Below are 23168 nucleotides of genomic sequence, written 5' to 3'. Positions count from 1 at the left end.
TTTTCCTTCTTACATGAACTGTATACATTCATATAGAAAATTTAGACAATATAAAAAAGTAGAAAGAAGAAAAGTAAAAGTACCCGTTGTGTCACTTCCCAGAGATAACCATAGTTACTATTTTGCTGCCTTTCCCATCAGTTGTTTATCTCTTTTTTGAGATAGAAATTAACAAAAAATGACATAAATATTCATGAGATTGCCTTTCTGTATCCATCCCTGTTCCCACCAGTGTCTGCTATTTTGAAGAAGCTAGGGTATGGAGGGACAGAGAACAGTTCCCTGATTAACAGTATTAATAACGACATTGGTAACAGCTACCATTGATAGAGTTTTAATGTGAGTAGCAACTGTGCTAAGTGTTTTTAATGTACTATCGTTTTTAATCGTTATCCCCAACCCTATGAGGTTGGTTATTACCCCTGTTTTATAGACGAGGAGACTGAAGCTCACAGGGGTTAAATGACTTTCCCAAGGCGGTCGTAGTGGTGGACTTGGAGTTTGAACACAGGCCTGACCCTAGAGTCCACACCCTGACCCAATAAATGATATTGCATCTTGGGTCCATAAACCCTAATCCATAATCAGATTGAGAAAAGCTCAGCTGCTTTGAGCTCTAAATAATTCTGAATCTATTCTCTTCTGTCCGGTCCCATTGTTACAGTTTTCACCCATAGACTTAAGATAATCCCATCACCAGGGAGGTTTCTCTGCCATTAGCTTTCCTCTTCCAGCCATTCTTCACAAAGTCATTTTTCTAAATTGTATGTCACATACGATGATGGCATTTCTGAAAATTCCTTCAGGTGCTCTTGAGCCCTACTGCAGAGATCCTTTTCAGGGCACACAGTGTTCCAGCCCACCTGTCTCAGCCTTTCTTGTTGCATTCAGCTCCACAACAAACTTCTTGCCCTCCCCAATACCTTTGTGCCTTTGCATATGGTGTTTTCTTTCCCATTTTCTGCTTGACTCACCCCTGATTTTCAAGTTCAAGACTTAACTCAGTTTTCAGGTCTTCCAGGAAGCCTTCCTTACATCGTCAGTCTGGGCAAAGAGCCCTTTCCATGAGCTTCTATCACTGTGTGGTTACGTCTTTCACAGCCCTTTTAAAGTTCTATCTTCCCCTTCCCAGCTTTTTTGACCTTCCACTAGACCATGAACACCTGGACAGAAAGCCATATATCTTATGAAGCTTTGTATCTGCTACCTGGTCGAGGGCCAAATTCACAGTGGAGAATAAATAAAATGTCCGTTGAATAAATGAATAAATATCTCCTCCATGGTGCTCAATCTTAATCCTCCTTGCCCACTCCCACTACTGAAAGTGCAACATTGTACACATCACTGGTTGATGGGAGGGACTTAACTTGGAAGGTTGCTATTCTAGGAAACAGAAACCTTCATATTCCCGGAAACAGCAGGTACTTTCCAGTGCTGGTAACGGATTCCCCAGAACTGCTGTTCTGGATTTTTTCTTGCCTGGCGGCTGTTGGGAGCAGGGTGCAGTGAGGATGGGGTAAGAGTGGGCAGTTCTTGTGCAGATTTGCCTTTCTTTCATCCTGGGGCTGACTTGCAGCTCCACACCCATCCAACTCTCAAATTTCACAGATGGTAAAATAGGCCCTTGGAGAGAAAGAACTCTGGCCTGATTCCTTCCTCTCCCACAAATGTCCTTTATTCATAAAACAGGAATAATAATTCCCGTATCTCCCAACTTTATGGAAGCTGAAGCCCTCACGGAAGAAGATGATCTGAGAAATTCTGTGATTTCCTCAGTGCAGTTACACCCATGCATCATAATACTTTAAGCCTGGAAGGCATCTTAAAAATAATGTAACAATCAAATCTAATTTTACGGAGAAACTCACATGAAATCACACAGCTCATCATGATAAAGCTGGGTAGAAAACTTATCTTGATGGGCAGCACAGGAAGAAGCAGGAGACCTTAAGATGTCCTGAAAGTTTCTTATCTCAGGGGAAACTCCCAGGTAGGCTTTATGTCAGGGACACAGAAAAATGTTCTCTGAAAGTCATAATATTCGGGCTAGACAGACAAATCCTGTAAGTGTGGTGTGTCTAGGAACCACAGATGTCACTAATCCTGGTTTGCTCCAGAGTTCTTTTTGTTCACTCCTGCCCTCCATCACCATTTGATTGATCTCCTTACCCTATAATTTCCCCTTCTTGTCACTTACCTGCAGTATGTTTCCCACCTAGGCATGCCTTATTCTTTCTGAAGGAAAGTATGAATGGAGAGGGGAAAGCTTGGGAAACTGATAGATTTCCTTGGACGCCAAAACAACTCCATACCCTGTCTGCCCGGCCCTATGTGGAAACAGCGTTGAGTTTCAAGTCCTTTATGCCTCCACCCAGGGATGGCCACTTGGAATCCACATGGCAATTGTGAAACAAGAGGAGGAAATGTGGAATTGTCAGAATTTTGTGGGGGAAGGGACTAGGGAATAAGGAAAACAAAGATCTTCCTTGTGTTTTAGAGCTGTCAGCCAGAGGAGCACCTGCTTGAGTCTGATGCCATCTGATGGTCCCAGAAGACACTGGATTTTGAACCTAGAGTTCTGTGGACTCTTAGGAATTATACTATTAGTACTAAGCATTCACTGGTGCTTACTATGTGCTATTGCTGCGCTAAGTATCTGACACATATCTTCTTACCTTATTTTCAAGATAATTCTCTGTGGCAGGTATTACTGTCTCAATTCTAACAAGGAGAAAATGGAGTTTCAGAAACATTTACTAACTTGCCTAGGTCACATAGCTAAGGAAAAGGTGGACTTTGCCCAGCTTTGCAAAACAACTCCTCAAAAGAGTTGCCTATACTCCCTGATTCCACTTATCTTCCTACTATCCTCTTTTAAAAATATATTATTTATTTATTTAAATAAGCAATATATTAATGTGGTTTAAAACTCAAAAGACACAAAAAAATATACAGAGGAAACCCTCACTCTCAATCCTTCCCCAAGGTGGCTAATCCCTCTTGCACAGGCAATCTGTGCTTCCAGCTTTGTGTTTATCCTGCCAGAGAAGTTTACTGTGTATTAAGCAAATATGTGTATCTTTATTCTTGCTCAGTATTTTTGCAAACAGCAGCTCTCTAAGTTCACTGTTCTGAACTTTATTTTTTAAATTAAAAATATGTGGCTATGTAATATTCTATTTTATGGAAGTTCCATATTTTATTTTCCTGTTTCCTTTTACTGATGGCTAGTTAGGTTATTGGAAGTCTTTTGCTGTTGCTAGTTAGTCTTGTATAGATATGGTAATGCACATATGCAAAAATATGAGTATGATACAATCTTAAAGAGGAGTTGCTGAGTCCAATATATACATTATGAATATTGATATTGCAAAATTGCCTTCATAGATGTTATATTAATTTATCATTCCAGCAGCAACGTATGAGTTTATCTGTTTCTCCATATATATATAGATATACTTTTTATTTTTTTGGTATGTAACAGTTTATTTTCAAGAATGGTTTTTAAAAAAATTGTATCTGCATTGTTAAGGAAATCATCTTATTAAAAGATACTGAAATTAGATTGACTAGCTGTGCAACAGTGAATAAAGTACTTAGTTTTAGGAATTAGTTTCTTTTTCTTAATACTAAGTAAAAGCATGATTTCAAATTATCTCTGATTTGTTTGAAGTTCTAAAAGTCTGAGATTCAATGTAGCTTATTCTAGTATTTCAGTATTCTGGGTATTTCAAGGTTACACATACTATCTTCTGTCGATTGCTTTTTAATATAATGTTTCAAGAGCAAATTGATTCATGCTTTATGTACATTGCTACAGCTCAAACGTTTCCTTTCTATTTTCTTTTTTCTTTTTTTTAATTTTACTTTAAGTTCTAGGGTACATGTGCACAACGTGCAGGTTTGTTACATATGTGTACATGTGCCCTGTTGGTGTGCTGCACCCATTAACTCGTCATTTACATTAGGTATATCTCCTAATGCTATCCCTCCCCCCTCCCCTCACCCCACAACAGGCCTGGGTGTGTGATGTTCCCCTTCCTGTGTCCAAGTGATCTCATTGTTCAATTCCCACCTATTAGTGAGAACATGCGGTATTTGGTTTTCTGTTCTTGCGATAGTTTGCTGAGAATGATGGTTTCCAGCTGCATCCATGTCCCTACAAAGGACACGAATTCATCGTTTTTTATGGCTGCATAGTATTCCATGGTGTATATGTGCCACATTTTCTTAATCCAGTCTGTCACTGATGGGCATCTGGGTTGATTCCAAGTCTTTGCTATTGTGGATAGTGCCACAATAAACATACGTGTGCATGTGTCTTTATAGTAGCATGATTTACAATCCTTTGGGTATATCCCCAGTAATGGGAGGGCTGGGTCAAATGGTATTTCTAGTTCTAGATCCTTGAGGAATCGCCACACTGTTTTACACAATGGTTGAACTAGTTTACAGTCCCACCAACAGTGTAAAAGTGTTCCTATTTCTCCACATCCTCTCCAGCACCTGTTGTTTCCTGATTTTTTAATGATTGCCATTCTAACTGGTGTGAGATGGTATCTCATTGTGGTTTTGATTTGCATTTCTCCAATGGCAAGTGATGATGAGCATTTTTTCATGTGTCTGTTGGATGTATGAATGTCTTATTTTGAGAAGTGTCTGTTCATATCCTTTGCCCACTTTTTGATAGGGTTGTTTGTTTTTTTATTGTAAATTTGATTGGGTTCTTTATAGGTTCTGGATATTAGCCCTTTGTCAGATGAGTAGATTGCAAAAATTTTCTCCCATTCTGTAGGTTGCCTGTTCACTCTGATGGTAGTTTCTTTTGCTGTGCAGAAGCTCTTTAGTTTAATTAGATCCCATTTGTCAATTTTGGCTTTTGCTGCCATTGCTTTTGGTGTTTTAGACATGAAGTCCTTGCCCATGCCTATGTCCTGAATGGTACTACCTAGGTTTTCTTCTAGGGCTTTTATGGTATTAGGTCTAACATTTAAGTCTCTAATCCATCTTGAATTAATTTTCATATAAGGAGTAAGGAAAGGATCCAGTTTCAGCTTTCTACATATGGCTAGCCAATTTTCCCAGCACCATTTATTAAATAGGGAATCCTTTCCTCATTACTTGTTTCTCTCAGGTTTGTCAAAGATCAGATGGCTGTAGATGTGTGGTATTATTTCTGAGGACTCTGTTCTATTCCATTGGTCTATATCTCTGTTTTGGTACCAGTACTATGCTGCTTTGGTTACTGTAGCTTTGTAATATAGTTTGAAGTCAGGTAGCGTGATGCCTCCAGCTTTGTTATTTTGGCTTAGGATTGTCTTGACAATGTGGGCTCTTTTTTGGTTCCATATGAACTTTAAAGCAGTTTTTTCCAATTCTGTGAAGAAAGTCATTGGTAGCTTGATGGGAATGGCATTGAATCTATAAATTACCTTGGGCAGTATGGTCATTTTCACAATATTGATTCTTCCTATCCATGAACATGGTATGTTCTTCCATTTGTTTGTGTCTTCTTTTATTTCACTGAGCAGTGGTTTGTAGTTCTCCTTGAAGAGGTCCTTTACATCCCTTGTAAGTTGAGTTCCTAGGTATTTTATTCTCTTTGAAGCTATTGTGAATGGGAGTTCATTCATGATTTGGCTCTCTGTTTGTCTGTTCCTCGTGTATAAGAATGCTTGTGATTTTTGCACATTGATTTTGTATCCTGAGACTTTGCTGAAGTGGCTTATCAGCTTAAGGAGATTTTGGGCTGAGACGATGAGGTTTTCTAAATATACAATCTTGTCATCTGCAAACAGGGACAATTTGACTTCTTCTTTTCCTAACTGAATACCCTTGATTTCTTTCTCTTGCCTGATTGCCCTAGCCAGAACTTCCAACACTATGTTGAATAGGAGTGGCAAGAGGGCATCCCTGTCTTGTGCCAGTATTCAAAGGGAATGCTTCCAGTTTTTGCCCATTCAGTATGATATTGGCTGTGGGTTTGTCATAAATAGCTCTTATTATTTGGAGATACGTTCCATCAATACCTAATTTATTGAGAGTTTTTAGCATGAAGGGCTGTTGAATTTTGTCAAAGGCCTTTTCTGCATCTATTGAGATACTCATGTGGTTTTTGTCTTTGGTTCTGTTTATATGCTGGATTACGTTTATTGATTTGTGTATGTTGAACCAACCTTGCATCCCAGGGATGAAGCCAACTTGATCATGGTGGATAAGCTTTTTGATGTGCTGCTGGATTCGGTTTGCCAGTATTTTATTGAGGATTTTTGCATCGATGTTCATCAGGGATATTGGTCTAAAATTCTCTTTTTTTATTGTATCTCTGTCAGGCTTTGGTATCAGGATGATGTTGGCCTCGTAAAATGAGTTAGGGAAGATTCCCTCTTTTTCTATTGATTGGAATAGTTTCAGAAGGAATGGTACCAACTCCTCCTTGTACCTCTGGTAGAATTTGGCTGTGAATCCGTCTGGTCCTGGATTTTTTTTGGTTGGTAGGCTATTAATTATTGCCTGAATTTCAGAGCCTGTTATTGGTCTATTCAGGGATTCAACTTCTTCTTGGCTTAGTCTTGGGAGAGTGTAAGTGTCCAGGAAATTATCCATTTCTTCTAGGTTTTCTAGTTTATTTGCGTAGAGGTCTTTGTAGTATTCTCTGATGGTAGTTTGTATTTCTGTGGGGTCGGTGGTGATATCCCCTTTATCATTTTTTATTGCGTCTATTTGATTCTTCTCTCTTTTCTTCTTTATTAGTCTTGCTAGCGATCTATCGATTTTGTTGATCTTTTCAAAAAACCAGCTCCTGGATTCATTGATTTTTTGGAGGGTTTTTTGTGTCTCTATCTCCTTCAGTTCTGCTCTGATCTTAGTTATTTCTTGCCTTCTGCTTGCTTTTGAATGTGTTTGCTCTTGCTTCTCTAGTTCTTTCAATTGTGATGTTAGGGTGTCAATTTTAGATCTTTCCTGCTTACTCTTGTGGGAATTTAGTGCTATAAATTTCCCTCTGCACACTGCTTTAAATGTGTTCTAGAGATTCTAGTATGTTGTATCTTTGTTCTCATTGGTTTCAACGAACATCTTTATTTCTGCCTTCTTTTTGTTATGTACCCAGTAGTCATTCAGGAGGAGGTTGCTCAGTTTCCATGTAGTTGAGCAGTTTTGATTGAGTTTCTTAGTCCTGAGTTCTAGTTTGATTGCACTGTGGTCTGAGAGACAGTTTGTTATAATTTCTGTTCTTTTACATTTGCTGAGGTGTGCTTCACTTCCAACTATGTGGTCAATTTTGGAATAAGTGCGATGTGGTGCTGAGAAGAATGTATATTCTGTTGATTTGGGGTGGAGAGTTCTGTAGATGTTTATTAGGTCCGCTTGGTGCAGACTTGAGTTCAATTCCTGGATATCCTTGTTAACTTTCTGTCTCATTGATCTGTCTAATGTTGACAGTGGGGTGTTAAAGTCTCCTATTATTATTGTATGGGAGTCTAAGTCTCTTTGTAAGTCTCTAAGGACTTTCTTTATGAATCTGGGTGCTCCTGTATTGGGTGCATATATATTTAGGATAGTTAGCTCTTCCTGATGAATTGATCCCTTTACCATTATGTCTCTTCTGATCTTTGATGGTTTAAAGTCTGTTTTATCAGAGACTAGGATTGCAACCCCTGCTTTTTTTTTTTGTTTTCCATTTGCTTGGTAGATCTTCCTCCATCCCTTTATTTTGAGCCTATGTGTGTCTCTGCATGTGAGATGGGTCTCCGGAATACAGCAAACTGATGGGTCTTGACTCTTTATCCAATTTGCCAGTCTGTGTCTTTTAATTGGACCATTTAGTCCATTTACATTTAAGGTTAATATTGTTATGTGTGAACTTGATCCTGTCATTATGATATTAGCTGGTTATTTTGCTCGCTAGTTGATGCAGTTTCTTCCTAGCATCAATAGACTTTACATTTTGACATGTTTTTGCAATGGCTGGTACCGGTTGTTCCTTTCCATGTTTAGTGCTTCCTTCAGGATCTCTTGTAGGGCAAGCCTGGTAGTGACAATATCTCTAAGCATTTGCTTGTCTATAAAGGATTTTATTTCTCTTGCACTTATGAAACTTAGTTTGGCTGGACATGAAATTCTGGGTTGAAAAATCTTTTCTTTAAGAATGTTGAGTACTGGCCCCCACTCTCTTCTGGCTTGGAGAGTTTCTGCCAAGAGATCTGCTGTTAGTCTGATGGGCTTCCCTTTGTGTGTAACCCGACCTTTCTCTCTGGCTGTCCTTAACATTGTTTCCTTCATTTCAACTTTGATGAATCTGACAATTATGTGTCTTGACGTTGCTCTTCTCGAGGATTATCATTGTGGCATTCTCTGTATTTCCTGAATTTGAATGTTGGCCTGCCTTACTAGGTTGGGGAAGTTCTCCTGGATGATATCCTGTTTTCCAACTTGGTTCCATTTTCTCTGTCACTTTCAGGCACACCAATCAGACGTAGATTTGGTCTTTTCACATAATCTCATATTTCTTGGAGGCTTTGTTCATTTCTTTTTACTCTACACTTCTCTTCTCACTTCATTTCATTCATTTGATCTTCAATCACTGATACTCTTTCTTCCAGTTGATCGAGTCGGTTACTGAAGCTTGTGCATTTGTCATGTAGTGCTTGTGTTATGGTTTTCATCTCTATGAGTTCTTTTAAGGTCTTCTCTGCATTGATTATTCTAGTTATCCATTCATCCATTCTTTTTTCAAGGTTTTTAGTTTCTTTGCACTGGTTATGTAGTTCCTCCTTTAGCTCTGAGAAGTTTGATCGACTGAAGCCTTCTTCTCTCAACTCGTCAAAGTCATTCTCTGTCCAACTTTGTTCTGTTGCAGGTGATGAGCTCCGTTCCATTGGATGGGGAGATGTGCTCTGATTTTTTGAATTTCCAGCTTTTCTGCACTACTTTTTCCCCATCTTTGTGGTTTTATCTGCCTTTGGTCTTTGATGATGGTGATGTACTGATGGGGTTTTGGTGTGGGTGTCCTTTCTGTTTGTTAGTTTTCCTTCTAACAGTCAGGACCATCAGCTGTAGAGATGTTGGAGTTTGCTTAAGGTCCACTCCAGACCCTGTTTGCCTGGGTATCAGCAGCAGAGGCTGCAGAAGATAGAAGATTGCTGAAAAGTGAGTGTTGCTGTCTGATTCTTGCTCTGGAAGCTTCCTCTCAGGGTTGTACCCTGCCATGTGAGGTGTGAGGTGTCGGTCTGCACCTAGTGGTGGATGTCTCCCAGTTAGGCTACTCAGGGGTCAGGGACCCACTTGAGCAGGCAGTCTGTCCGTTCTTAGATCTCAACCTCCGTATTGGGAGATCCACTGCTCTCTTCAAAGCTGTCAGACAGGGGCATTTACCTCTGCCGAGGTTTCTGCTGCCTTTTGTTTAACTATGCCCTGTCCCCAGAGGTGGAGTCTACAGAGGCAGGCCAGCCTCCTTGAGCTGTGGTGGGCTCCACCCAATTCGAGCTTCCCGGCAACTTTGTTTACCTGCTTAAGCCTCAGCAATGGCGGGCACCCCTCCTCCAGCCTCACTGCCGCCTTGCATTTAGATCTCAGACTGTTGTGCTAACAATGAGGGAGGCTCTGTGGGCATGGGACCCTCTGGGCCAGGTGTGGGATATAATCTCCTGGTGTGCCGTTTGCTAAGACCCTTGGTAAAGCACAGTATTAGGGTGAGAGTTACCCGATTTTCCAGGTGTTGTGTGTCTCAATTTCCTTCGGCTAGGAAAAGGAATTCCCTTCCCCCTTGCGCTTCCCAGGTTAGGCAATGCCTCACCCTGCTTCAGCTCTTGCTGGTTGGGCTGCACCTGTGGACCAGCACCACCTGTCCGACATGCCCCAATGAGATGAACCTGGTACCTCAGTTGAAAATGCAGAAATCACCTGTCTTCTGTGTCACTCACACTGGGGGCTGGAGGCTGGAGCTGTTCCTATTCGGCCATCTTGGGCACGCACCCTATTTTTTTTTTAACAAACGGAGAGTGTTAATTTGTAAAATTTTGACAATCTTCTGGGTGAAAACAGCATTGTATTTTAGTTATCATTTGCTTTTTAATATTATCACATAAGTAACAGAGATACTAAACCCAGAGGGATAAGGGAGCAAAGATGAGAAAAATAAACACGCATATAAACAACAATAAGAAATCTGTCTAAAATATTGGAAAATCAGAATGAGAAATGAAATATGACTGTAATGATAAAAATCAGTAATAAAAATGAGTGTTAAATTTAAAAATAAGGCAGAGCAACCACAAATGACATGAGAATGAGGCAGACAAAGTTAAAGCACCTAAAGTCTTTGTCTTGTTTGAAAGGAGGATAGAGATATTGATTACCTTCAGATGCTGCCACATTTGATAAGCATGTTAAAAATGTAAGACTGACTTTTAACTAATGTAATTAGAATTTAAAACTCCTAAATCAGTAGGGGAAAATTAAAGAAGACTTTAAATAAAAAGTTAATTGATTTAATATAAGTGATGCAAGGAAAACAAAAGAAGCACAGTAAGACATAGTGAATACAAAGCACAATACATTGTAACAGAAACCAATGTAAATAGTACAGTGATCACAAGTATAAATAGCTTAAATATGGGGGTTAAAGGAAAGTTCTCAGATTAGATTAACAATATCGCAAAATCCAGTTACATGCCCTTCATAAGATCACAAAAAACCTAAAAACATGAAAATGTTAAATCAAAACCAGATAAAAGATATACAAAGCAAACACTAACAGGAGACAGAAAGACAGCTTATGTAGTTACAGACATATCTAAATGTATAGTCTAAAACCAAAGGCATTAGTAAAAACAAAGACAGCCATTACATAATGATAATGAAGTCACCAGAACATTATACTAAAACTGAATTAGTCTGCACCTAGCAATAAAACTACAAAACATGTAAGAAATATAGGAGAATTATAAGAAGAAATTAATTGACAAATTGAAACACATTTCTCAATGATTATAGAATAAGTGGAAAAAGGAATAAGAATATCAAATAAGCTTGTTGATGTTCTTGTCTGTAACATCTAGAAGTCAAAATATATTCTTTAAAACTAATAAATCAAGTGCACATATTTACATATTTAAGAGTACACAGGTAGACACACACACACACAAAGAAAGAGGAAGGGAGAGGATATGAGCTAGTTTTATGATTGTTCATTATAGAAGACGAACAGGAATTGTCTAAAGAAAGAGAGAACTAAGTGTATTATATACAAATAAACTTATCAAAATAACCTTGAAATATACATCTTCTTTAATATCTGAAAAGCTAAAATTTAAAAAATGGACAATAAAGACATAGTGAAAGGTTTTCAAAAATAAATACTCATGTAAACATTATATTTAACTGAAGTTAATATCTCCAAATTAGATTGAATCTATTTGCCATATGAATAATTATAAACGGGCTTCTTAACTGAACTTCATAAATGAAAATATTTTTAAATTAGATTAAGATAAAAACTATATTATTTGCAATATGCAAAAGACACCTAACATAAAGCCACTCAGAAAGATGTATTCATTACTTTCAACAAATAAGATGATGGGCAAAGGCATAACAAGAGAATGCAAACAAAAAGGAAGCAGAGGTCACATTCGTCTTACCAAACAAGATGAAATTCAGACACTCCTCACACACGTACACACACAAAAAAACAAAAAAGAAAAAACAACAACCAAAAAAATTGAGTGTGACAGGAAGGGCACTTGATAATATAAAGTATAAAATTCATATGAATACATGAGACGTATATTTAGGTTCTAAATACCAAATAGGTAGCTCTTATAAAGCAGAAGTTAAGGTAGATACAAGGAAAATATTCAGAAATGTACTATCAATAGAACACTTTAATTCCCTTTCCCTGGACTACACCAGTTAAATGGACAAAAAAATAGGCTGGGTGTGGTGGTTCATGCCTGTAATCTCAGCATTTTGGTAGGCCAAGGTGGGTGGATCACCTGAGGTCAGGAGTTCGAGACCAGCCTGGCCAACATGGTGAAACCCTGTCTCTACCAAAAATACAAAAATTAGCCAGGTGTGGTGGTGGGCGCCTGTCATCCCAGCTACTCGGGAGGCTGAGGCAGGAGAATCGCTTGAACCCAGGAGGCAAAGGTTGCAGTGAGCCAAGATCGTGCCATCACACTCCAGCCTGGGCAATAGAGTGAGACTCCGTTTCAAAAAAAAAAAAAAAAGTATGAACACAGAAGATAGAAGATATTACTATCAATAAAAAAATAGATATGCTACATCTATATTGAACTTTTACAATTGAAAATAGAGGCCGGGCGCAGTGGCTCACACCTATAATCCCAACACTTTGGGAGGCCAAAGCAGTTGGATCGCTTGAACTCAGGAGTTCGAGACCAATGTGGGCAACAGCGAAAACCTGTCTCTACAAAAAATACAAAAATTAGGCAGGTGTGGTGGCTCGTGCCTGTGGTTCCAACTACTTGGCTGAGGCGGGAGGATTGCTTGGGCCCAGGAGTTCAAGGCTGCAGTGAGCTATGATTGTGCCACTGCACTCCAGCCAGGGCAACAGAGTGAGGCCCTGTCTCTAAAACAAACAAACAAACAAACAAACAAATAAAAATCAAATGGCTCAATGGCATTGAAGAAAAATTTTTAATGAAGCAAGTATAATATTGATGTTAAACTAAGACGATGCTCAAAAATAAAAATTGTAGATGAATTTACTTATTGTATTGACACAAAAATCCTAAATAAAACATTGCAAACAGATTCTAGCACAGATTTAAAAACACCCATCAAGATCAAGGTTTTTTTTTTCTTTCTAGAAAACCTTTTGGAAGTTAATGATATTTTGAATTTCAATGGATATTTCCTAGGAATAATGAGTTCAAATGAATGAATATGTGGAACAAAGCATCACCAACATTTATTTTTTTCAGGATGAGGTGATGGACAAAACCATCATAGAGAAATTGAGGCAAATAGTACATATAAAACAATACTTTGGGTGAGTCCACCCATCCCAAAGGTATATCAAAGAAGTGACTGCAGATTGGAGCCCAAAGTCTTTGGTTCCTCAGTTTCCAAATGGATCCTCACTAGGTGGGATCATGAGTTTGCTTTGGACACCCCAAATTCTAGCTATTTATTTTGTTTCTCACATCCTTTCCTTCTTTCCCAGCCCCTTCCCCTCATGTTACACCTCTTGCTAGTTTGAGATGTCAGTCACCACTGAGAAAGAATTAAACCAGTATTTTGAGCTGGCAAAATTCTTAGCCTAGTACAATTCCTTCAATTAAACTGTAGCTCAACAATAGTGTTCTCTAAAAATACGATTTAATTTTCTATCTAGCAGCTCAGAATATTTTCCATAATTCCCCCAGGGCAGAGTGGATTATGTTGGCATGTTAGGAGGAAGTAGAAGGAAGAAAATGAATTGAGATGTACATTTTGCTTCCATGTTAAAGTCACCAAAACAGCAGTTGAAGGGATATTTGTGTCAGGCAGTAGGGAGAATAATAATTTTATACCGCCCTAAAAAAACAACCACACATACACCCAAATTCTCTCACTTCTCAGAGAACGAGGAAGGAAAGAAAAGAGAGAAGCAAAATATGAACTTGAGTGAAAAATCACAGGGGAGCCTGTAGCTATTTAGGGAGGGCTGCTGGCTGAAGTCAGACAGGAAGAAAAAGATCAAAACACCCTGCCCTATTTTTCAGGTTAATTAAAGTAGAAGACAAAAAACATAAATATGGGAGAAAGGAAGCAAGCCACATCTTTTTCCTCTTGTCTCCCCGGAACTGAACAGTGTCTCTGATAAGCCCAGGCCCTTCTATTGTAGACACTGACACTAAGCACAGAAAATGACCCAAAAACGTTTCTAATGGGGTGAATATGATGCTTCAGTTTATTTAAGATGTACCGGAGGCCATTGACGAAGGAGATCTGTAGCTTGCTAACTGAAGCTTATTGCTTTCTCTTCTTAGTTCCCATTGCCAGGCTCTATGCCATTCCTTGCTTGTGATGTGAGACCACTGATTTCCCTTTGTTAGGTAGGATATGACTTCCTGACAGAGATCTGTCCTGACACCAAATAGCTATGATGAAATTCCTTGGTTATTTTGCCTTTTTGTGTGCCTTATCATGACCGGAATGCTAAAGGTGTAGGAATAAAGTTTCCCTGGGTTCACAAGAAATACAGTGTGATGGAAAAAGTACAGCCTAGGGACTTACTAGTTATGTGACCTGTGGTTCATTCCATACTTACTTCATCTGTAAAAGGGAGATCATGATAGTATCTATTGCAAAGGGTTTTGTGATGATTCTCTCTCTTTCTTTCTCTCATCCTCTCACACACACACACAAGCACACATTCATATAGTACTTAGAAAATAAACTCATAATAAGCAATTGACAAATGTTATTATTATTATGTAGGCAGATCATATTTTAGATTTTGTGAGACTTAGACACATTTACACAGAAGAAAGAGCAGCCCTCCTAACTTTCTGGTCCAGTGCCATATCCTCCATTTCCTCCCCACCCTTTGCCATCTATCAACCCCCTCTCTCCTCTAAATCTAAATACAGGCCCCCATTTGATCCATATTGTCTAGGCCCTTCCTGTCCTCTCCACATGGCCCTTCCTTCAGCTCTGAGGGAAGCTGCAGAAGCCCAGCCATGGTGCTGTCTACAAAGAAGGGGACACACGCCTCTTCCACCCGCTCATGCTGTTACTGCAGCTGATCATCTCCGCGCCATGTCCTCATTCACTTAGCCTAAGTTGGGTGTCTGTCTCCATTTCCAAATGCAATAAAACATTTGGGAAAGACTAAGGTAGGTGTGGGCAGGAAAAAGGGACGAAGTTAGAGCCAGTGGCTTGACCACCCTCTGATGCCTCCTTATCCTCAGCTCCACACAAGCCCTCACCAGTGTGAGCTCCACAGCCATGCACCTGGAGGAGAAGTACTCACAACCAGGGTCAAATGCCTTGGGTCTACCAGTAAGCCTGTGGCCAGTCTTCCACTTCATGAATCATCACATTTACATGAGAGATGTGGAGAGAGAGGTGTCAGCCTCCTAGCTCCTGTCCTGTAGCGGTTAAGTCAAGGCAGGCCAGGCTGTGGTAACCAACAACCTCCAGGGCTTTCATTAAAGAACAGTTGTTTCTCATTCATAAAGTGTGTTGTAGGTGTGAGTGATTCCCTGGGGCAGCTGCTCTTCCTGGTGACTCAGCTAATTAGACTGCTTTTCTACTGGGATTGTGCCATCTCAACACAAGACTGTCTTGGTTGACTTGGTAGGGGAAGAGGAGAAGAGTCTTGTGCGGGGAGTTAAATTCTTTGACCAGGAACCTTTTGTTCACTTTCCATTGGTGAGAACGAGTCACACAGCTCCAGGAGAGTAGGAAGTCTAGTTTCTTGTTTTCCATGGGCCTAGAAATTAAAGGATGAACATTAGCGATGTCTTCCACGTCTTCTCTCTTTTTCTTTACCTGTTATAATCTCCCATGGGGAAGAAATTATTTTTCTGATTGGTCTGATCCAGGCCTCTAACCAAGGCCATGTTTACTAAGGGTCATAGAATAGTAAAAGTTTGCACAATTGCATTTCACTTCTCTTTTCTGAATCCTGCTTAATTAACTTTAAAAACTCACTTACAAACCACTTCTTGCTCTTCTTATATCAAATATATTTTCTTTCAACTCCTTTTTGACAGATCTTGTCTTGTTCTCAGCTGAGTCCATCACAACCATCTAAATGGAACTCCCTCATTCCCCTCTCTCCCCTGCTAATCATCCTGTCTTTGTTCTTTTATCTGAAGAAGTGTACCTTTCTTCCCCCAAGCCTTATGCTCGCTATCTTAGTCCATTTGTGTTACTGTAACAAGATACACGAGACAGGGTAATTTATGAAGAGAAATTTATTTCTCACAGTTCTGGAAGTTAGAAGTTCAATGTCATAGCTCTGGAAGATTTGATGCCTTGGCCATCGACTTGAAAAAAAGAAAAAGTCATTACAGTGAGCTTGTGGTTGCCATGATATCCTGGGTTCATTCTTAATGTGCACAGTATAGGCAAATCAGGGCCACATTTCATGCTGAAAGATGATGTGAAATGTTGAGTAAACATTGCCCTGTAAATAATAATAACATAGATGGTGAATTACAATTTGCACTTTTGGTTTCATTTGCTTAAAGATAGTGTTTTACTGTCTAGGTTTTACTGAAAGAATACTTAACTAAACACTTCAGTCAAATCATTCCAATGTAACAGTCCTCACAAGGGAGAAGGCAGAAGGGCAAAAGTGCCAAGGTATTCCCTCCAGACCTTCTATTTTTATTGATTGATTGATTGATTGATTAAGACAGGGCCTTGCTCTGTTACCCATGCTGGAGTGCAGTGGTGCATTCATGGCTCGCTGCAACTTTGAACTTTTGGGCTTAAGCAGTCCTCCTACCTCAGCCTCCAAAGTAGCTAAGACCACAGGTGCATGCCACCATATTTTTTTCTTTAATATTTTAAAATTTTATGTAGACACAGGGGTCTCACTATGTTTTCCAGGTTGGTCTCTAACTCCTGGTCTCAAGCAATCTTCCTCCTCAGCCTCCCAAAGTGCTGGGATTATGGGCATGAGCCATCATCACTGCTGTCTCTAGCCCTTTTTAAGTCTCTAATCCCATTCAGGAGGCCTCTGCATTCATGACTTAATCACCCCCTAAAGGGCCCACCTTTTGATACTATCACATTGGTGATTAAGTTGCAACACATGAATTTTGAGTGACATTCAGATCACAGCATTTTGAAGAAAATTGTCCCTTTCTTTTCTTTTTTATCTTCAGTTCCTCTTTTCTACAGATGCCTTCCACTTCACTTGGAACCTTGTTAAGATCTCTCCTGTCTTAAAAGTTTCTTTTTGCAGAACACCAAAACTCATTCCTTCTGTCTAACGGTAACTTTGTACTCGTTACCAACCTCTACCCATTTCTACCCCTGACTCCCCAGTCTCTGGTAACTACTAATGTACTCTTTACTTCGATGAGGCCAACTTTTTTAGATTTCACATGAGTGAAATCACGTAATATTGTCCTTCTGTTCTTGGTTTATTTCACTTCACATAGGGCCCTCCAGGTTCACCCATGTTGTTGCAAATGACAGGATTTCATGCTTTTTTATGGCTGAATAGTATTCCATCATGTATATATATCACATACTAATTACCCTGCTTTAATCACTACACAATGTATATGTGTGCTGAAACATCATGCTGTACCCCCTAAATATGTACAATTATTATGTGTCAATTTAAAAAAACCCAAGAAAAGGATTTTTTCTTGGTGTTGTTTTTTCTCAAGTGTATCCCATTTTTCTTTGTTTTCACTTTCAAAATTCTTGAAAGACTCTTTTAATCTGCTCCCTTTGTTTTCTTGTTTCCAATTCACTCTTTTGAAATATGGCTTCTACCTTTAACACTCTGCTGTCCTCTTGAAGGTTATTGGTGCCCTACTAATCATAAAACACATCAATGCTCTCTTATATTGTATCCTGGTGAGCCTTTTTGCAGAATTTTATTATTTGAGAATTCTCTTTCCGTGTTTTTTTTTAAAATTTATTTTATTTTTTTGTGGTCCTTTTGGCTTATAGGAAACTGTACTCTCCAAATGTTCTCTATGTCTTCTATTTCTTCTCTGATAATCCCTTTACTAAATCCTCTTGAGGCATATGCTTCAGAATGCTTAATTTACATACTCTTAATTCCTTCTTAATTTATACCCTGCCTGTTGGAAATGTCAACACCCCATAGGGAGGGAGGCCTATTGGTCAGAACAGGCCAGGGAATAGAACAATACATAACAAACAGTCTGCTTAGTTCTTCTAGGGCCCCATAATGTGTGGAATATGTATTTTTACTTCTTCTTCCAGCCCATTTTTAATATACTTAAATTGCTATCAGTGTTTCTGCAGGCAAACTGGTTGAGTGGTATGACACAACTTTGTGAAAGTATCCTACCCGGTACCTGATGATGCAAAACTCTTCTATCTTGATTGGTTGTCAATCCGAGGAGTTTCCAATCCTGGGGAAGCCAGAAAAACACCTATTTATACTCTTAATGAGTACTTTTTGAAACCATTCTGAAGAGGCTGACGATTTTACTATCTCATTTTTTTGCTTTCTCCAGAATGGGTTCTGGGTGGGTCCCCTGGGTGGTGGCTCTGCTAGTGAATCTGACCACACTGGATTCCTCCATGACTCAAGGCACAGACTCTCCAGGTAAGAACAGAGCAATTATTTTTTTCCAGTGTTTATGCAAGAATTGGCATGGGGGAGTGATGCCTTTCCTTATAAGTCCAGGCCACAGATCAGACTGGAAGTGGCTTTTGGTTTCAAAGAGCAGTGTTCCGCCCTTTGGCAGAAAAGTACATCTTCCCTCTTTGCATGGGATGGACTTCATATACCAGAGCCACCTATTAAAGAGGGGTAGGGAGGCAGAAAGAGGGAAACATTGTGTTTTGTTTAGGGTCCTTATTGTGTATATCAACCTCAGTCAGAGACTGGGCGTGTTCAAGACCTTGGCCTGGGTTTGAGCCTGCTGGGAAAAACCTGCAGTTGGCTGGGTCACAGAGGCATTCTGTGAGTTTTCGGTCAGGACACGGAAAGAAACCACAGTTGGGGTATATGTGGACAAGTGAAACTGGAAACAAAGGTTGCCCCTTCTGTCATTTATTAAGCTGCTATTATATGGTCAGAATTGTACTAAACAGTTTTGGAAAGTAAGAGAAGTTGAATAGAATACATTGTCTTTGTCCTCAGGCTACCAGGTACAAGTTACTTGTCACTGTTATTTTTCTAGCACAGGTGACAGACGATACAACCATGAAGCAATGTGAGACCATGAAAGCACATATTAATGAGCAGAAACAGGATGTAATGTGCTAAGAACAGAATCCACTTTGCATGTTAGTTTCATTAAATACAAAACAGGAACAAACCTGGCTGGGGGAGATTATCATTCTTAGAGAAGAGAAACCGCCCTGAGTCTATAATGTCCATTAAACAATACAACTGAAAAAAAAATCAGCACAGATTTTAAATGATGATGAAAAATTCGTATTTCCCCCTCTGGTTTAGACTACTAGAGGAAATAGAGGAGAATATACATGCTGAGAAACTGCAGGCTGTAACTTCATCTGACATTAGGTACTGAGTGAGGGATAAGTGGGGTTCACCCAGGAAGGTCATTCTTATGGCTCAGTTCAGAGTTGGAGGAGGCTTCTGAACTTAGGAATGAAAGTAAATTTACAACCCAACATTAATAGCAATTATCCTTCAAGTCTTGACTTAGATGCAGTTTCTTCGGGAAGTCCTTCCTGACTTACCTACATTATTAACCCCATTTGAATTTCCTTTTTATTGTAGTTGTTGTTGTTAAGTGCATAGAATTGGTTTAATTTTACCCAGTGAGTTACAGCACATTGTAATTATTGGCAGTAGTACAAGACTCTCTCTTCTCTTCCCTTGCCTCCATTCTCATTCTCTCCCCTCCCTAGAGAATCCATTTTAAACATGTCTGGTATGTCTCTAAGTATGAGAGTGGCCTTTACAAATATGTAGCATTATTTCCCTTTATGTAATTTTAAAATTTAGTAAATATCATTGTGTGTTGAATCACATTCTGTTTCTTTTCTCACTTGACACTGTGCTTTTTGAGCATTCTGAGGTCAAAAGCCTCCTCTTAGATCCATGTAGTCTGACATAATTTACCAGGCATGGGTTTTCCCAGAGGAGGGGGCTGGTTCATGTCCCTGTTTTGGTTTTCCAGAAGATTTTGTGATTCAGGCAAAGGCTGACTGTTACTTCACCAATGGGACAGAAAAGGTGCAGTTTGTGGTCAGATTCATCTTTAACTTGGAGGAGTATGTACGTTTCGACAGTGATGTGGGGATGTTTGTGGCATTGACGAAGCTGGGGCAGCCAGATGCTGAGCAGTGGAACAGCCGGCTGGATCTCTTGGAGAGGAGCAGAGAGGCTGTGGATGGGGTCTGTAGACACAACTACAGACTGGGTGCACCCTTCACTGTGGGGAGAAAAGGTGAGCTGGAAGGTGAGGTCTGGCGGGGCTCAGGAATGTCCCCCATGTGAACCTGGCCACGGTTCTTCTTCCTTGTAAGCAATTTTCTGCTTTAGGATAAATGGTTGTCTGTATAGCTGTTCTGGCCCCAGCTGTGATGCATTATCCTCACAAGTCAGCCACTGTGATCTTGGTCTCAGACCCCCAGGGTTCTCAGGGACTTCGAGGGCTAGTGTCCCCTCAAAGAGAAGCAGTAATGGTGGGAGTACCTCAGAAAGTCTAAATCCTCCTGGCAGACACTGACATACCCCGTTACTGAGCCTGGGGGCTGAGACTTGCCCATACTTTGTGTTCGCCTGGGTGATCTGGGAAAGAGATTGACATAGTGATGGTCCCTAAAGACTCTCCTGTCCCAGCTTGGTGGTTTTCTTCCACAATGTCTCATTTTTTTCTCCCTTCCTAGTGCAACCAGAGGTGACAGTGTACCCAGAGAGGACCGCACTCCTGCACCAGCATAATCTGCTGCACTGCTCTGTGACGGGCTTCTATCCAGGGGACATCAAGATCAGGTGGTTCCTGAACGGGCAGGAGGAGAGAGCTGGGGTCATGTCCACTGGCCTTATCGGGAATGGAGACTGGACCTTTCAGACCGTGGTGATACTAGAAATGACTCCTGAACTTGGAGATGTCTACACCTGCCTTGTCCATCACTCTAGCCTGCTGAGCCCTGTTTCTGTGGAGTGGAGTGAGAATTAGTTTCTAGTACTCTCTGGGCCTGACTCAGGACTATACTGACTCAATACAGAGCCTGTGTCACTTCTGCATTTATCTTGGTCACAGCATGAATTATTCTTTCCCTTGATCTGAGACAGTTACAGAAACCAGAGTCCTTGGGTTAGGGTGGGAGAAAACATGGTAGATATTTATCCTCATATCTTCCAAGAAACGAGGAGGTCTAATCACCTCATTATGTGCTTCCAACCCTATGAACTGGTGGCCTCCAATTCTTTGGTCTTAGTATTCAGGAGGCATTCTTACGGGCTGTAAGAATTAGTAACAGATGGCTGGTAACTCCATGGGTGCCAACTTTGGTTTCAAAGAACCATTTTAAAATTTATTTATTTTTCTCTAGCTAGCATTGGATTTGGTGTCTAGTACAGATTCTGGGATTTCAAGAAGATGCTTTAAATATTGGGATGTTTTTACTAATTTAAGACCTGTTTTCCATAGGAGTTCAGTCTGAATATTCTTGGAGAAAGATACTGAGTGGCATTGCAGCCTTCCTACTTGGGCTAATCTTCCTTCTGGTGGGAATCGTCATCCAGTTTAGGGCTCAGAAAGGTAATGAGCCTGTGAGGAGTGCCCTGCCACCTGTCCCAGACCTTCCCCACTCCCACCTTCCCTAACGTCAATGATCTGAGGCAAGGAAAGCTGATTGTACCTCTCAGGGATCACTGGGATAATTTTTTCTGAAGCTAGAAACAGAGGATAAGCAGGAAGAGTGCTGACATTGCCAGTCATTTGTTCTTCCCTCGGGATAATCATATTGGGTCCTAATTGGGGCAATCCATTCTTTTCTCGATTTCTTTCCAGGATATGTGAGGACACAGATGTCCAGTGATGAGGTAATGTCTCTTTTCCCTTGTCTTTGAGTGGCAGATCATTCTCCCGGTTCTTTGGCCAGAAGGAGATGCCATGGGGGTAGGGAGGAGTAAGGTTGGTGCTGTCTGGACGGGACTGTCTCCTGAGTCTCTGGAACGGCTGTGGGGAGTGGTGAGGCTGCCTGCTGAGACCCTCATCACTGTTCCTCCAGGTCTCAAGAGCTGTTCTGCTCCCTCAGCCATGCTAAGGTCCTCACTGAAGCTTCTCTCCCCGGAGCCTGAAGTAGTGATGAGTAGTCTGGGCCCTGGGCGAGGTAAAGGACATCCATGAGGTCAATGTTCTGGGAATAACCCTCTTCCCTGATCCTTGGAGGAGCCTAAACTGATTCTGGAGCTCTGTGTTCTGAGATCATGCATCTCCCACCCATCTGCCCTTCTCCCTTCTACGTGTATATCATTAATCCCCATTGCCAAGGACACTGTCCGGAAACTCCCCTAAGACCTTACTCCTTCCAGCTCCAAATCATTTACTTTTCTGTGGTCCAGCCGTATTCCTATAAGTCATGATCTCCAAAGCTTTCTGTCTTCCAACTGCAGTCTCCACAGTCTTCAGAAGACAAATGCTCAGGTAGTCATTGTTTCCTTTTCACTGTTTTTAAAAACCTCTTTGTTGTCAAATAAAATGGAGATACAAAAAATGTACAGTTTAGTGAATTATTGAAAGAAAACCCCTGTAATCAAGTCAAGGAACAGGACTTTGTCAGCTCCAGCAGAAGTCTCTGTGTACGTCAGGCCAATCATAGCCTCTCCCTCCCCTCAAAAGTGACAATATGCTGACTTTATTGTAACCTCTTTCTTGTCTTTGTAGTCTATTCCCCCAGGTATGTGTTCCTGGACGCCAGAGCTTAGTTGTCTTTTACGTCTCTTGTACTTCACTGGTTTCTCCCCCATCAACCTTTCTTCCCCCTTATGATTAATCTGTTGAAAAGCTTGAGCCATTTGACCTGTAGAGTTTCCCACACTCTGGACTTTGCTGGCTGCGTACACACGGTGTGGTGTAACACGTCTTCTGCCCTCTGGGCCTCCTGCAAATTGGCATCTGGATGCAGAGCCTAGATCAGTCTCTGGTTCGATCTTCTCCTTTGGAAAATCTGTACATGGTGTTGTGGACTTTCACCATGAGACCATAATTTCCAGCTGTTTCTTTTTGTGATGTTATCAACCATTGATACTAATTGCTTAGTCTGTTAATTTATTGGGGATTGCTGAATGGTGATATTCTGTCATTTTTTCTTCATTTATATGCTTTATTAATGCTACAAAAAGACAGTTCCCTTCATTTACTAGTTGGCTACTCAGTGGCACAGCGGAAAGGCAGGATCAGTGTTTGACTCTCCTTTTATTTACCAATTTTCAAATTAACAAATTGGCTTCCCACTACTAATAAAATCTATAGATGGCCAATCAGGTTTTACTTTTCATTCTTAAA

General features: G+C 40.3%; 1 protein-coding gene across 1 annotated transcript; it reads left to right on the top strand.

The window, feature by feature from the left end:
* Positions 1 to 18135: 18135 nt before the first annotated feature.
* On the top strand, positions 18136 to 22381 carry MHC-DOB (major histocompatibility complex, class II, DO beta). Its single transcript, XM_007972993.3, has 6 exons — positions 18136 to 18280; positions 19830 to 20099; positions 20542 to 20823; positions 21309 to 21419; positions 21672 to 21703; positions 21892 to 22381. Exons 1-6 carry the CDS (start codon positions 18190 to 18192, stop codon positions 21925 to 21927), a joined length of 822 nt encoding a protein of 273 aa, XP_007971184.3. The 5' UTR covers positions 18136 to 18189; the 3' UTR covers positions 21928 to 22381.
* Positions 22382 to 23168: the final 787 nt, after the last annotated feature.

The sequence above is a fragment of the Chlorocebus sabaeus genome, chromosome 17, assembly GCF_047675955.1.
Source record: "Chlorocebus sabaeus isolate Y175 chromosome 17, mChlSab1.0.hap1, whole genome shotgun sequence".
Taxonomy (NCBI): domain Eukaryota; kingdom Metazoa; phylum Chordata; class Mammalia; order Primates; family Cercopithecidae; genus Chlorocebus; species Chlorocebus sabaeus.
Note: the sequence above shows the minus strand (reverse complement) of the source record. Positions and strands in the feature narration are given on the sequence as shown.

Coding starts and splice junctions, on each gene's coding strand:
- MHC-DOB (XM_007972993.3), top strand. CDS start 18,190: ATGGGTTCTGGGTGGGTCCCCTGGGTGGTGGCTCTGCTAGTGAATCTG. Junction 20,824..21,308: donor CCCTGTTTCTGTGGAGTGGA/GTGAGAATTAGT, acceptor TGTTTTCCATAG/GAGTTCAGTCTGAATATTCT. Junction 21,420..21,671: donor CCAGTTTAGGGCTCAGAAAG/GTAATGAGCCTG, acceptor ATTTCTTTCCAG/GATATGTGAGGACACAGATG.